The sequence below is a fragment of the Ammospiza nelsoni genome, chromosome 8 (assembly GCF_027579445.1).
Source record: "Ammospiza nelsoni isolate bAmmNel1 chromosome 8, bAmmNel1.pri, whole genome shotgun sequence".
Lineage (NCBI taxonomy): Eukaryota > Metazoa > Chordata > Aves > Passeriformes > Passerellidae > Ammospiza > Ammospiza nelsoni.
Window position 1 is genome coordinate 21,068,448 of NC_080640.1, and position 17,082 is coordinate 21,085,529.

At 36.0% G+C, this 17,082-nt stretch overlaps 1 protein-coding gene across 2 annotated transcripts in view; it reads left to right on the forward strand.

Annotated features, from left to right (window-relative positions):
• ADK (adenosine kinase) overlaps positions 1–17,082 on the forward strand; it is a 266,529-nt gene that overhangs the window by 119,881 nt on the left and 129,566 nt on the right. For both annotated transcript variants that reach the window (XM_059477017.1, XM_059477018.1), the window contains exon 6: positions 4,959–5,067. In XM_059477017.1, the coding sequence (XP_059333000.1) occupies positions 4,959–5,067 (109 nt within the window). The remainder of the gene's footprint in view (positions 1–4,958; positions 5,068–17,082) is intronic.

Sequence of the window (17,082 nt, forward strand, 5' to 3'; positions counted from 1 at the left end):
TAATAATACACTACTTCTTCCTGAACTTGATAGCTTCCACTTGCTCTCGAGAGACAAAATATGTGGGAGACAGCAGTTGGTTAACAAATATGTTTATGCAGCCTATGTGCAAGCTGATTGGTACATAAGGCTTATAATTGATTAGCAAGCCAGGAATATGCCTCAGGTGATACTGAGTTTAGCTATATGCTGATAGCTGTCAGCATATAGCCAGATTGAAAGGGTTAATTTAATTTTATACAAGAAAAAAGCTTTTTGTTTTGCTATTGCACTTTTTGAGAAATTCTTCTAGTACCTATAATTATGTTTGTCTACGTTTTAAGAATTTCTTCTGAATTTCTTCCATGTTTTTATTTGTTACTTTTTTGCTGTTAATTTTTCTTGAGCATGGCCCTTTGCTTTATTCTTTCACCCTCTACTCAGAACTCTTGAACTTGTATTCTGCTTTTTTGCTGATTACCTTCTGACAATTTCTTCAGCGATTTCAAAGCAGCCAATCAGGTTAGCCTTAATTTTGAGACATTAGTGGCACACTTCAGCTCTCCCTGACTTCTGACAATATTTAAATTTTTTGATACTACATACTGAATCAATAATGAAAATTGCATCAGTTACCCTAAAGAATATTTTATTTTTGGCTCAGAATAAGATTAAAATATCTGTCATTACCCTTTTTGGTTTCTCTCTATGGCTTTCAATGCCATTGGTCCTGAGGACCTGCTCTTTTCCTTTCAAAGCAGTATCTGGAGTTAGTAGAATTTATTCAAGTGAGATAGCAGTTCCCTAATTAAAGTCCACACCATAATTCCAGAGAAGTTGGTGAATGTTCTGGGTAGAGTTAGAAAAGGTGGTAGAGAGCAACATGAACTGAAATGAGAGTCAGAGGAGGAAATGTTTTCTATATAACATGTAGAATTCTAGAACAGCTTTAATTAGAGCAGGCATCTGAGATAAACCCCTGCAGAAGGCAGGAGCAGCTTCAAAGGTAGGTTTTTCATGGCCATGTCCAGCTGGGTTGTGAATATCACAAAGGATAGAGGTTGCACAAGCTCTCTGGGCAAACTCTTCAAATGTTTGATCGCTCTTCATGGGAGAAATTATTTTGATGGTACCCAGTTGCAGTATTCCTTCTTTCAGCTTGTGTCTGTTCTTTCTTGTGTTCAAGAATAGTGTGGCTCCATCTCCTCTGTAAACTTTCATTAGATATTTGAAGAAAGAAGGAAGGTCTCCCCTTAGGTACCTGTTCTTAATGTTCACCCAAAACTATTCTGCATTTAAGTGCTCCAGCCTCCTAATAATATTGATGGCCCACTGCTGGACTCAGTGCTCTATGTTAGTGTCTTGTAATGGAAAAGTCAAAGCTGTAAACAGAACTCCAGATAAGGTGTGGAGACAGAGGTTCTCCTCCATTCTGGATCTTTAACTTCCTTTGTCTTCCTCTCTCCATGTTTACTCATATACACCTGATTGTGATGTACCATCCCTGTGTCATCCACTACTGACTCATGTTCCAAGCCTGGTTCACCAGCATCTCCAGGTCCTTCTCTGAAAAAGAGAAGTAGTGTAGTGTGTAGTACCCTGTCAACATTCAGTCTGTATTGTTGTGTGTAACTGCGTGACTTTGCATTTACCTTCAAGTTTTCTGCCAGCCCAATTCTTCAGGCTTTTGCAGATCCACCGAATGACAGACAGCCCTGTCCTCCAGCTTATCAACCTGTCCCTCCCAGTTTAATGTTGTACATAATGTCTTACTCTCTGGAATGAATGCACATAGTCTGTGGAGGAAGGAAGTTCATTGATCTTCGTCTGGAGTTCTGACACTAATTATGTCTACAGACTTCCCCCTTCATCTCCAAGATCCATATTCACTTTTTCAAAGAGAAGAAAAGCAATAAAGATGTTTTTGCTCTGTGATTCTCTCTGCCTTCAGTCATACAGTGCCTGTGTATACATGCTGCAGCAATCACCATTTTCTAGATAACGTGATGGGAAACTGAAGTCAAGACTGCCAGTAGGCACACAGTATGAATTAAAAAAAAACCACATGCATCTCAATGGAATTTAAAAATTTAGGTAAATTTGTTCATAAGAAGGTCTGAAAATACTTCTTTGACTTAATAAGCAGTATTTTTGGTTTGCTAGCATAAACCACTCTTTTTTCTTAATATCAAATATTTGCTCACATACTAGACAGTGGCTTCATCTCAATCGATGCTTGAGAGAGGCAGGGAGTTCATGCTCCTTGGGAGAAGAAAAACTAGCTGATGGTTGCTGCTGAAGGCTTTATTGTGCAATTGTCTATCCTGTGAGAGCAAGTTTATTCTCAATCTTTAATTACCCTCTGATTGTTTTTTTGTTTTTAACATTCTATATATTGCTAAGAATCACTTCAACTTTGTCCCATCTGATAACATTTTTATTGATCAATCTCTTGTCTTAACTCCAATATGTGCTAACTTCCTTCCTCAGCTCTCTTGTCTCTTTTGGAACACCTGACTTAGTAGCACTCCTGGTTTTCCTAGGAAGTTGCTGTATATATTTATGTTCCAGATGCCCTGATATAAATGTTTCTTGCTTCTGCTAACTCTGTCTACCTTTTTGCAAGAAAGGGTTCTGATCTGATGTATGACTACCATCCTGAATTCTCTAGTTTAGCAATACTAATATGCTTTGTTTTCTCAGAGCTTTTCAAGAAAATCCTAACATGTGATTAAAATCTGAAGTAATACCTTCATCCTGTCATAGTCTATGACTTTGATTTGTGCCTTCTGCTTAGAAATAACCACATGCACAGTGTCTCCATGAAGCTGTTTTGATTGAAGCACTCTGGCTGTCTCCAATTACTGTATTTCATTGAAAAATATCTACCTAGTCTGTGCTCCACATGTTGAACTGAGTGCTGTCAGACTTAGAGTTTTAATTTGGAAAAGTTCACTGCTTTGTCGTCAGTGTAGCAATCTTTTATTGCCCATATGTGCAGAGCATCTCTCCAGTTGGATGTAGCCACACAGAGCTAGGTTTATAGTTTCAGGGGCATGTGGTAAGTGAAAGGAAACATATAGAAAGTCTTTGCTCAGTTTTTTGGAACAGAATTGCTTTTCACTTAGCAACATACGTAGACAGACAAGATTTCTTTTTTTTTTTTTCAAACTATGTCCTTGATGGATATTAGGGTTTGCCAAAACTGAAAGATTTAATTTGCTTTAAAGTTTGATTTAAAGAAAATTACCGCAGTTATGCACATGTCTTTCTTGGATTCACTTGGATCTCCACTGGATTTCTTGTCATTGAAACAGTAATACCCATGAAAAATGAAACTTGTTGCCCTGTGACTTATAATGCTGCAGAGGCTTGGTGTAATTGTTCATAAATTTTTCTCTTTTTTTTTCCCTTTTTTCTCTATTCCAAATGTACATTAGTTTTCAATGCATTTAGATTTTAGAATTAAAGAGATAAGCCCCAAATCTGCTCATGGGATGAAATGACACAACAGTAATTTTGATATATTCAGATAAAGTTGGTCTAACTTTGTTGTCATTTTGTATATGTGATCTGTTTAACTGACAAGGATTGTCAGTGATGATTACTTCAGGAAGTTTACTAGGAGTTACTTGCACTGTTCATAAAAGTTTTATTTTGGTCTTTTGTTTGTTTTTCATTAAATAAAGAATGTCTCACTTATTTACCTCCTTACACCTGGAGGCAGAAGCATACCTTGGTGAGAGCAAATGAGCACTTTGCTCCCACCTGGAGCTATCTCTGGATTGTAGTAGCACTTGTACAGAAGAGGATGATGTATACAGCATCAGTTTCATGCACCTTGAGAAGGCCAAAGTTTTCAATAGCCAAATGTTGTATCTATAATTACAAATTATTTATCTGGCTAATGCACTTAAATATCACAAAATAGTGATATGTTAATGTTAAAAGGGCATATATTGACTATTAAATTTTGAAAATTATATTTAAAGCTCTGTATGTTAGCGTGGAAATAATCTGTTTCCCAATGCCCTTTCTCTGAAATATTGCACGTTATTAAACATTCTCATAATACAACTGCATAGAAGAATTTGGTCATGGTAGCCAGAGTGGACAGCAGAGGTCTTGTTATGGCCTCTTTTTAGGAGTACGTGTGTAAGTTTTATGTGTTTCATAAGGCTGAATGAAGTGGGTGAAGAAGATGATTTAAAATAGAATGGATCTTGCATGTAACAGAGGCAATGTGATACAAGTATTTTTGTTCTTGGTAATGGAAGTTGTGTCCCACAGCTTGTGTTATATCTTGTTAGGAAAGAAGGAAGTACAAATGAGTTTTTGGTAGTCTTCCAGTAATCCACAGCTAAGCCAAAGTTTTTTTTAACAGTTCATCATCTAAAAGTAGGAACCTGACCCTTTTTTATTTGCTAAAGGAAAATGTGAACCTAACGGGGGGGAAAAACCCCAAAACAAGCCCTTTTTAAATAATATAACTGTTCATTGGAAAATTAAAATGGCAAGACTTACATAGACATCAACCTTTTGCTTCTAGTGAGGGAAACTAGTTTTCAGAAGATAAACTGGAGTGACTATTTTCTTTAGGTGTTAGGTGCTAGAGGAGTTTTAATGAAAGTGTGCAGATGCTAAAGCATATGGAGGGAGTTGATCGCAGAATGAAACTAAGGTTGATTCAAATCCAACAAAGGTGCCTTCAGACGAATATAATAGTGATAGGTTACCTAAACTATGTAGTTGGATTCAAGATACATTATTTAATATAAATTTAAAGTATATTTAATCTATTATTTAAATATATTATTTATTTTTCATGAAATGGCCAAATAAAGTATATGTGGCTTTTGGTGCTCCTTGTTAATTGGTTTTATGTTCTGTAGGATCTTTGTGAAATTGTGTTCATTGTGCGAAATTGGCAGTACTGTTATTTACAGAGGGTCTAATTCCTGTTATTTAATCACTTTCAGGTCTCTTGTAGCTAACCTTGCTGCTGCTAATTGCTATAAGAAGGAAAAGCATCTGGATTTGGAGAAGAACTGGAAGTTGGTGGAAAAGGCCAAAGTTTATTATATAGCAGTAAGTTCAGCCCCTTTCAAAATGCTAAATTTTGTGTTAGAGTATCCTGAAGTTTGAGCAGTGGCTATGTCTGTTGTGTGTGGTTTTGAATGATTTTATAGAAAGACAAGGAAAGAAAATGACTGCTTCAAGTTCAGTATTTGATTTCTTCAAAATCAGTTGTATGAATGCAGAAGAATGTTTTAGCTGTATGTTCACTTAAATTGTTGGGAAAAATCATAAGAACTAAACATATTTTCAGGGCTTTTGTAGTAATGCATCAAATTTACATTTCACATTTTCTAGTAAATCGTTGTGAAGGATGCACAAATTATGTAGAAAAACACTATTAGCATAATTATTCACTGCAAACAGTTTGAGCTTATTTGTGTGAACAATCTTAATTGCTATTTATTCCATAGTAATTACTGTGGCACCTTATAACTCAATATTTCAGAAACAATGATTTTGACAAATCTCTTAAATGTGGGTGATAGGGCAAACTGATTTTAATGATTTAATCTTGCTTTTGGAATAAAGGGGGGTTTGAGGATGGGGCATTAGTAGATTCACAATTAGTATTCTTTTTTTTCCATCTAGAATGAATCAAGCTAGATAAATGTATTTGTGTAGATTATGTCTTGCCTATATAGAAGTGATGAATTTGTTTTCACCTTGCTCTCAAATGGATATGACTGGTCAAAATTAACAAACATAGAAGTCTAAAACAGATTAAAACCTCATAACATGCATGTAATATGTGGGTTCTGTATGACAACTCTTTCCATTCTGCTACCTGAGCTATATGGGAACAGCTGGCAAGAAGTGTAAAAAATTGATTGTCCAGGAGGAGCCAGTTCATTGAAAATACAGTTACTTCTTTTAGGTAGTGTTCATGTCTCTTACAGGCAGTTAGTGTGCACTGCTGTAGGCTTTACATGGTTGTTATTGATTCCTGTGTATGGCCAAGACTGCCCCTTTATAAGTGTCAAAAAATACTTACAACCTTCTCAGTGTACAAAGAAAATACGTCCTGCTGTTATGACCATGTGTTTGTGCTGTGGTTAAAATATTTGTAGGTGTATTGTCTACTTATTTTTTATTGCTGTTTTTTTCACATGTTCTGAGGTCTTTATTTTTCAAATGCCATGCTTGGGAATTACTGCTGTTGGCTGAAAAATTTTGGAAGACTAAGAGTACAGTTTAAATAAAGAGGAACGATAAATATTCCCAAAAGTTTTACTGCACTAAGTTTGGGAATGCCTTTTTTTTAAAATTTTCCCATGCCTGTATATCATTCCCAACGAAAATTCCAAAGTACAATTTGGAAACATTTAACTTAGTGGAGATGCTTCAGGAAAACTGTGAAGCATTACATGAGGTGCTAAACAGATTTGTACTTTTTAAGATAAAACTGTCCTCTTATTTCAGTTCTGAAGTCACTCCTGTGTGTTCAGTCAGATCACTTAAATTTTGACTAGGTGATTCACTACACTGATTCTTGTATATATTAAAAACTATTTTTCTCAGATGCGAGTTCTACAACATCCAGACTTTGTCTGGGAGTCAGAGAATCATTGCACTAAACTGAAAATAAATCTCAAGATGAGCATGTGATAATGGATAAAAAAATTAAATTGAACTGCTGATAAATGGTATATATTTACTATATGAAATTCAGATTAGGGAAGTATATGATTGCAGGAGATGTTTTGAGTGAAGAACCTTTTTCACATGTATAGCAAAAGCATTCAAGGACAGGGTCACCCAGATTTCTAGGACACTATTATCACTTCAGATTACAGATTGAATATGTAACTCCTTCATATGTAATATGAAGGAGAGGAGAAGTGTAGAACCATCCATGGTTCTTCATGTTATAGTGTGTGCATGCCCTTTTCTTTCATTTAGCTTCTTTTCTTGTGGGTTTGTAGTGATTACCGGATTAAACAAAGCCATGTAGTGAGCAATTACCACTCCTGAGGTAGAGGGTAGCTCTGAGTCATTAATTTGTCTGTTATTGTCTGTCTTCACTTTAGTTTTGTTACCTTCCTTGACTTTGCACTGTGCATATGTTGCTTTTCATTTCTTTCTTTCTATCCAACTGTCACCTATTTCTGGGATTGCATTAGAGTGTATGTCAGTGACAGATACTTATTCTGGAAATCCATGTCCTGAGATTATCAAGCAATCTATTTTCTTGGCAGAACTGGGCAGTTGTTGCTTTAGGACAGGTCTCTGATATCCTGTGGTCATCTGTATATGCTTCCTAGAACAGATAATAAGCTTTTCAATAAAGCATTCAGCAGAATGACCCTCATGTGAAACTTAGCTCTGAAATCTAATCAATTCACAGAGGGAGGAGTAGGTACAAAGGAAAAGATAGTGAAGCCCTGACAGAACCCTTAAAAACAACTTCTGTTACCATGAATGAACACAATACATTTATTTTAGCCATCTGGTAATCAGATCCAGCAGACAAATTATAGAAAGGCTAGCAGAGAATAGGACCTAGTAAATCACAGATAGAAGCAAAATACAGAGGCTGCCCCAGCTTTCTCAAAGATAGTAAACTTTGAAGGTGTATTTTAATCCTTTAAAATTACTCTATTTTGAATCATTTAAGATAGGCTACATGTACTGTCAAACTCTATGCCATTTCTTTCCCTTCTCCAGACATAATGCCTATACTTGTGGTAATTTATACCATTGACATAATATCTTCCAGTCTGTCATATTCATTTCACTGTGCATCAGCTAGCTGTGCTGCTGGTGTCTGATTAGAATTCACTGTGAGGAATTTTATTTGGTTCCTACTGAGGCTAGAAGATGTCTCTTCCTCAGACATTTCCCTTATTTCAGAATAAGTTCAGAGTCATGATAGCATGAAACACTGTCATTCAGTCTCTGGAGCTGTGAGTGGGACACAACATGAAGCTAATTGTAAATTTGGGGGACGAACAGGCAAGTTTTTTTTTTTTCTTTTTTTTCCTTTTGCTTTTTTTTGCTCTGTGAGTTTGTGCTTGCTGTCAGGACTTGCATTTTAGAAATCATAAGTGTCAGAGTTGCATCTTACAAACTAGGGTGATAAAACTCCGTATTTGTGCACCTTGTCTTATTTTAAGAGGCATCTGTGGGAGTTGCTGGTGTTCAGCTTCTTTAACATTGCACACAAACATTTTGACATTATTAATGCAACTTGCAATATACAGCTGGTAATTTTCATATTTTACAAAGGCCTGTAATGCAAAGATATTTTTATTGTCAGTGGTTTTGGTTAAAAAAATTCTGTTGATAAGAGTTACTTAGAAGAGCAGAAAAAATTGAGAAGAACTTTAGTCAATTGACTTCAATGGGTAAGTCTTTGTTACTGTATATAAGTAAGAAATCTTGAATTTGTTCTTCCATAATGGGAAGAAAATGGAAAAGGAGAAAATGCTTTCCTTCATTAAAAGCTGCACTTAACCTTGTGAAATCTTAACTGTATCAATTATGGCTTGCTCATACAGATAACTGAATTTTAACTTTCTCCCTGTACATGAACATGATTGTTTACAAGTGTGATGGTTTCCCAGATATGTGCTTTCTCCTGTTCCAGTTAGCCATCCTTATTTCAGCCAGTTATTTAGTTTTACTCAGTTTGTCCTCTGGTCCAACACCTGCATTTGTTCAATGTTTGCAGTTGTTGATTATGAGGTGGATGAAACACTGGCATTTGATGCTCATATTTTCTTGGTGCTGAAGTAATGTGTTTCTTCTTGTAAGTTCCTTCTGTGCTTCAGTTGGGTTATTTTTTTAGGTTTTTTTTGTTTCCCAAGAACTTTGCTTTACTGAGCATCTGAAATGGCAATATTGACTGCAGTTGTGTTCCCAATCTGTGGTAATGTGAGTCTTAGCCTAGAAAGGATCATTAAAGGAGCTTCCAAAACCCAAGAAGATCATCTTGGTTATTTTGCTGTTATTTCATGATCTGTAAAAGTTTCAACTGTTTTCTTCTCCTACTTCTGCATAGCAAATACTTGAAGTTTTTCAGTGATGATGCCCTTCAGTTGTACCACATTGATTATAAAATTTTCTAATGCTGCTTAGATTTGTTAGCCCACAGTTGAGCTACATTCAGCACCTTCAGTATCTTCAGTGCTTTCAAAGCTAATATCAAGTGTAGCTTATTTTGATGATAATGACAGTTCTGATAAATACCAGGAATTCTGAGCTTAGGCCAGGTTTCCAGGAGGGAATGTCATTTATTACAGCAAGTCATAATGAACCCAATGCACCACACCTATCTGCTGGAGAAATTTTTAAAACTCCAACCACCCTGGTCTGTTTCAACAAACACTGTGGTATTTTTATATTGATTTTCTTTTAATGCCCAAGTGCTTGTCTAAGCAGAGAGATACTGTGGTAGTGTAGTGGGCTTGATGGAGGAATTATCTGGTTTCAACATGAGTCTGTCAAAACATAAGCTTGGTGTCAGCAATGAGTAGCAAAGCTTAAATAACTTTCTACAGTATTTTACATGGAGTTTGGCTATTCTACTTGAGGAAAAATGCTGATTATTACAACAGTGTAAGTATAAATGAAATTTCTTTTGTGTTTTCTCTTCCTTTTAGAGGCATATTCAGTGAACACATTTTTATTGTAATTTACTGCTATGATGAGTATGATAACTTACAATGGATTTTGATAGGCTTTTTCCTTTGAGATGTGCTAGGTCTGTGTGTGCATCACAGGAAACAAGACACTGGCAGGAAGCAAAATATCCCTTAAAAAGGACATTTGTTTGAATAACTTCACCATAGTTTTTTCCCATTGATAACTTTGCCATAGTGCTCTGGCACCAGTGTGTTATGCCATTTGACATGCAAAACTGTTTCTCACAATGATGAATAGGTTTTATGGCCAGGAAAACACCATACTGAGTATCTTAGCCATAGAGAAGAAAGTGCAGCTAGCAACAGTTAGTTGTGGCCTGGGATAACATCCCCTTACTGAAACCCACCGTCTTGAGGCATTGTGTTTTCTGGAAATCATAGCTGAAGTGGGATGCATTTATTGTGGAGAGATGGTAGGCTCTGTATCTAACCAGGAAGTAAATCTGCCATTTACTGGCTTCCAAAGCAAATATGGGGGAAAAAGCCTTCCTCTCTCATAAATACAGAAACCCACAGCTTTATTTCTTTGATGAAAATACAAAAAAGCTGTGTCTAAACCAGCCACATAATGTGTCATCCTGTGATATATTTAGGGAGTGCATTATGCTACCATTTCAGGTATAACTTCTCATGCATAAACTATTTTCTTAGTGTTTTCTCAAGTAACTTATGTGAAAAATGAATGAGAAACTTCTTTCTTATTTTTTATTGTGAAATTTGCTTTTCAAGATGCCATTCTTCGAAGTGAATGCTTTGTACTTCATGGTGAAAAATATGTCATCAGCTTTTAAGGAAGGTTGTACCTCCTGTTTCTATGGAAAAAAATTAAGGACAATCTGTGTAACATTGTAAAAATATTAAGTTCTAAATGTTCACCTCTATGTTATTAATTGTATTTTTTAAGATGAAGAACATACATATTTTCTTTTCAGTCCTTCTCCTCCTACCCCAGTAGCCTTTAAATTGCAGATATGTTTCTTCAGCACAGTAATTAGTGAAGTTCAGTCATCGCTCCTTTTATCATGTGATTTTTGTGTGGTTTTTTCGAAGAATGCCTTATTAGAACACTTACACAGCCAGTCTAGCTGCAACAGCCAGGCGGCAATAGCAGTGCCATTTTTCACAAAGAAAATGTTGAAAAGGAGCCAAATGTTTGGTGGCAGAGTCTGTTGCTAGGAAATCAAGTTCCTGAGGCGATTAATGACAAAGCAAGCAATAAAAAGAAGGCAGAATTACAGATTTAAAAGAGAGGGAGAAAAAAAGTGGTTGGTGTTATAATTACCCAAAGAAATCCGTACTCATTAAATTGGCTGTTTTTATGATTGACTTTAATTGGAGGTTAGCTCAGATATTTAGCTCCTTTCCCACCCCTTTAAACACACACATGCACATAATCTGTAGAACTGCAGACTTGTTTTTCTAAGCGTTGAGAGGAGCTTGCCCTGTAATTTGATCCCCACTGACAGATGCATTTTCTATGCTGCCATTTTGAATTAACCTATTGTGCAACAATTTTCCTCAGCTCTGTTGAATAAAACATCAAGTCTTATTACCTCAGATGGATTTGATAGAGTAAAAGAATGTACTTCTAGCTGAAGTAGACTATTTGCAATGAGTTCAGTGATTTGAACTCTGCCAACAAGCCCCAATAATTTGTGATGTATACTTAAAGAATGAAAGAGAGAGGAGCCACGTGGGGGGTCTTTTTGGCTGTATGAAGTTCAAACACAAACCTCGGAGTAATATTGTTGTATGTGCTAAGGTTATGTCCTGAGATCAAACCTTTTTAGATAAAGCATGTTAACTGAGATTTTTTACTATTAAGCAGATTAGGTTTGAACCAGAGATTCTCTTACCCCAGTAGTTATCCATACTGTCAGGCTACTGTGAGATTAAAATAATAAAAATCAATCCCCTCTCCCAGAAGCCCCAATAGCTGGATTTTACCTCTGAGACTTCTTTTGTGAAGACAGATTTTCCCGTATAAAGTTGGGCTAGAATAAATGATGTTTCTCAATTATATTAAATTGCAAATAATTCTGTGATAAGGGGAGAAAAGGCTTTCACCTTATTCACTTTTCTGCCCAATTAGGAAAACTTACACAGTTGGTTCAACAAAATTTTGGCACAGAAATGGGAAAGCAACTGACCCTGACATTTAAATCCTGTCATGTTTCATTGCTCGTTTCAAGACAATATTCCCTACTTGGAGCAAGTGATAAGTGAGAAAATAACCTTCTACAATACCTGCAAGTGAATACACAGAAGCTAACTGTAAAAACTAAATGATTCCATAGCTCTCTGAATTCCGAACCAAGCAGTGAGACAATAGAACTGTGCATATTCTGTCCAACAAAACCCACATTACTAATCAGATGCCAATGCCAAGCTGTCTGCTTTGTTAAATACCCAGGTTCCCTGAGGCAAGAAGACAGCTGCTATAACTACTATGAAATTTGGTAGCTCAATCTATTTTTGCTACCCTTGGGCTATCAAGCTACTGTTAATTCAGACCACCCCAATTGGTACACTTTAGGGATTTTTTTTCAAAGTGTTTGTAATTAAAATGATAAAACATCATTATTACCCCAAAGATGTTGTGCACGCTTTGTATTTGACAGATACCTATGGAGATAAACCCAGCGTGTAATTTTCATTGACATAATGGTTGTGATTGCATTGCCCTTTTAAAAGTATATTGCTTTTTAAAGGGGGGGTGGGGAGAAGAAGGGAAAGGGCATGCTTTTATTTCATTAATAGAATATGTAAATCTACTGAAATACTAAATCAGTCTCTTGGTTGTAAGCTACTTGTCTGCAAAGACTGAGTCAGGCTTAGCAGCAGGCTGGGGAGTGCTGAGAATTGGCGTTCACGAGGGACAGGGACCTGCTGTGCCACCCACAGCTCACTGCAGAGACCTCTGCTCGCAGGTGCCTCTGCCTTTAGGGACACTGAGTCTCAAGTCATACATAAAGTCTGGGCAGACTCAACACACTTATTTAAATGTAAATTAAAAAGGGAAGACTTCATACTGTAAGTGGTAAGGTGACTCAGTTGGAAGGGAAATTTTTACTGTAGCTGCTCTTGCATGTCAGGCTTTCTTCGATGCTCTCCTTATGAGAGCATAAGAATTTTGTCTGTTACCATGTCAACTTTCTTAGCGCAAAATCTCAAAAATAAAGCACCATCAAATCAAGGCATTAAAAGCTCTGAAACAATATTGGTTCTATCTTGTGTTAATTTTTGTTTCAGTACTTCTCTGATAACATTTTAAAAGAATCAATTATTTAAGACTGTTCTAAGGACTAAAATTTGAAATTTGTGAGTTTTTCTAGATTGAGTTAAACTTGTTTGTTTTGTTTCCTACCTACCAAAATTTATCATAAATTCATAGTCACCAGTCTTGAGTACAGTTGGTTGAAATGTGAGGTTCCTTCTTTTTTATAAAGGACTTGATCTCATTAGCATGAGGGAATGTCATAGTCTACATAACCCTGGAATAGGTATTGTATCTATGTCATCGACTTTTACATTAAAAAACATACAAATTCTGCACCAACTGTGCTCCATTTTACATGAAGAAAGTTTATTTCTTTAACAGCAAAGACTGCATAAGCTTAGAGCTAAGCTATTTATGATAGCCCACTACTTGGTCTGAAGTGAAAATTATAGTTTCATTTGTTATTTCCCTCTATAATAAGGACAGTGCAGTTGTTTAAATACAAAACTTTTTTTTTTTGCAAATTATTATGCTGAATGATTTGCTTTGAAACAAGCATTGAAGTGATAACATTTGGACATGATATTTCAAAGCCAGTAACTTGCAGTAAAATTACGGAATGTTAAAATATGCATGCACATAATGCAAGGGGATTCAAATATGCTCTTTCTTATCCCAAAACTTAACCTGTGCTGAGGGGCATTGATCTTCACTGTAGGCTACAGGTGCTTTGAAATAACAGGATAGGAACCTGCAGGCTACTTTTTGATTCTGCAAGAAACAAACCATTTTAGAAAGAAAAAATACTTTTACAGCATCGCTAACCAATATCCTAAAAGTCTGTGTCAAGAAGATTTTTATGCTATATTGTGCTTAGTAATTGTGTACTTGGAGTCAAAAAACCAGTAAAAAAACTAATACTGCAAAAATGCTTCTGCATGGATTTTCAGTGACAATACATTAAACACATAAATAGTATGCCTTGCAGATTGGGCTTTTCACAACTTTGTGATAAATTCTTCGGCCCTTTAGGAGGCAAAGGGCTGAGTCCTGCCAGCTTTGTTTGTTATCAGGTTTATTTGAAACAGGAGTTGACTGATCCCAAAAGCAGGCTCTGGACGTTCATTTGAAAGGAGCTGCTGAGGAGTTTTTGTGGTGTGGCTTTAATCCTCCTGGTCGTCAGGCTGCTGTTCAATCAGCAGTGCACCAGGTCACCTTGGTAAATGTGCTTCAGACTGTCTGGTTTGGTCAAAAGAAAGAAGATCCTCTTTTCTTCTTTTCTTTTTCATTTAATTAAGGGTAGAATGCTCAAGGAAATACTACATTCTTTGAATAAGGAATAAGTGCTGGTTTTGAAGAATTTTTATAATTTGGAAGAGTAGATGTGAGACTCTTTCTAAGGAATATACAGATCATCATGGTAGCAGGTAGCGCTTGACAGATAAAACATCATTTTAGCAATATGAACAAGATAAAAACATCAGTACTAATCATCGCAAATGTTTGACTTAAAGAAAAGATAAAGGCCCTTAGAATTCTTCCGTAATAGAAGGATTTTGCTGATGCAGGTGCTGTGGAAAACTGTCCTGGGGATTTACAACTCTTTCTGGCATAAGCACCCTAATATGGAGGCGCTTTGTAACAGCTGCTGCCCCAGCAGAAGAGCTCTCACCTTCCCAATCATACTTGCACCATGTTTCTATTGGCACGACTGTGTTGGTTAAGGATAATGTGTTTTTTTCATGTTTCTAAATAATTTAGCTGCTTGAACAAAATAATTTAATAAACACTTGGTGAGTATTCATCATGAATACTCAGATCTCATGGTCCATAAATATTGCAAAACTCTTCCAAAGTCAGCAGATTTCCCATGGTTTGTAGATGGCTAACAATTCTCACCCTTGAAGTTGTGTAGATGAGAAGATGTGTCTTGTTACCACTTTTTATGCTGAAGTTACAGAAGTTGTTTTACAGAATGCCACTGCTCCTAATAGTTTTTCCAACTATGGTATTGCCAGATGTAATATAACAATGCTTTCCTGCATATTTGAAAATGGTGGGAAACAGCAGTTAACAGTATTTATCATGAAATATGCCTCAGCATATGCCTCTGAACATGTCTTTTTAAGACCATATGGAGTATAATTGGTGCTGAACAACATTGAGGTGTTTTGTGAAAAGTAAAGGCTAAGCATTATAAAGAGTCATAAAATGTGAAAGAATGAGGCAAATGTAAGAAATGGGAGAAAGAGGGTGATACTGACTACTCTGTCTTGTTCTCTGCATAACCTGATGTGAGAGACCACAGAATTTTTCATAGATTTCTCTTTGCAGTATTGGGGTTAAAAAAAAGAAATTTAGCAAAACAGTTGGCAGGTAGTGGATCTAGAAGATTGTGTGAGTAATAGGAATGAAGCAGAGACAACCTTGTCATCTACTGAGGGCACCCAGGACAATACTGGCATTTATAGCTGTGCATACTGTCATTGATCACAGCAGAGTAAGGTAAGAATGAACTTTGTTCCTTAAATATGAATTTCCCCTGTCCTTTGAAGACTGTAGTCAAAGTGAAATACCTTCTATTTGTTTAGCTATTAAGACAGCTTATTTCCAAGAGGAAAAATTCCAGCTTAGAATTAATAGACCAATGTACTAAAATGTAAATTCCTCATTATTTTATTTATTTTAATTGTGAATGACAACTGAATGTAGAAAAAAATTACAAACTAATAGTGATGGAAAATTTTCAACAATAAGAAGAAACCAATTTTTGCTGAAGAAAGAGAGAAATTTTCAATGAGTGTGTATATAAAGGATAGCAAGTATTCATTCCCCAGAACTAGTGTTGTCCCTAAGTGCTTCTTTATACTGCTGAGAATGGGCAGAAGAGAGTTTCTGCTGAGGACTGTAGATTCTTGTCTGCCTAATTGAGCCATCATTTGTTGACATGAGGGAAATCATGTGACCTGCCTTTAATGCATTTCACAGTAACAGCAGAAGTAGATAGTCCATGGAAGAGGAGGAGAAAGTGTTAAAATTTTTTTAGACAATGGAATCTTGTGAAATTTTTATTGCAGCAGAGTCAAATGTTTGAACATTAGCATGGTAAATATATAAAATAAGATAATCAGATTCTAATTATCTTGAAAACATTGAATTTCTTTCTATTACAAAGCCTACAGACCTTCAAAATAAGAATATAATAAGTACTTAGTTTTATCAGTATGATGATAAAATTAGGTCAGTAAAATTGAAAGCATGTGTCATCTTTCTTTTCTTTTGAGTAAAAATGTCATTATGGTAATCTGCCCAATTGCAGAGTTGGCACCAAGTGTTGTACAGTGGTAAAAGTAACAACAGAAAAACATCCAATATTGTGATTTAGTAGATAGATAACAAAAAAGGGTATTAAACCCCCCTGTAATTGGAGGCATATTCTCTGCTTAATTCAGTCACTCTACCATTTCAATTTTATATTAAACTTCAGTCATGCTCCATAACCAAATATCCTGTTTTATAGAATGTAGAATTACAGGCTTAACAGTTGTCTTGTAGGGGTTTTTTACAGCACTAGGTTGAATTGATCTCATCTGTAAGAAAGTTAATTTCAATTTTGTTTTAAAAACATGGGATTATTGTCTGCTCTGTTAAGTGGCATGACAGGTTGGAGGAGATGGGTACAGCAGCAAAACCACTTTAGACTTATATCTAGATTTTAACAGAGTAACCTGAGATTGATAGCATTGTGGAGACTTATTTACTAATTAATAAATAATCTGATTGTGTCTGCTGATTTTCATATCGCTAGCAGTCGTGTCACCGCTGACCTGACAGGAAGGAGTATCAGAAGAATACTCCAGTCCTTCTGCAACTGCAGATCTGTGTAGGACATAATCTCTGCTGAAAATAGTTGGCAGATGCAAGAATATTGTATGTGCTTGTTTTAGTCTTGTCTAGACATCCATGTGTGGCTGCTGTTGGGATGCCATACTGGACTAGGAAGGACTTTGAACTGATAATTTACTATTGCAGCTTTTCAGTTCAAAAGATTCATGGCTTGCACCTCTCATTCTTGCTTTTTGACCTAGTGCGAGAACTGAAATGGAAACAATAATGAAAAGTAAGACAAAAAGCATCAGATATTAAAAAGAAAAATATGAA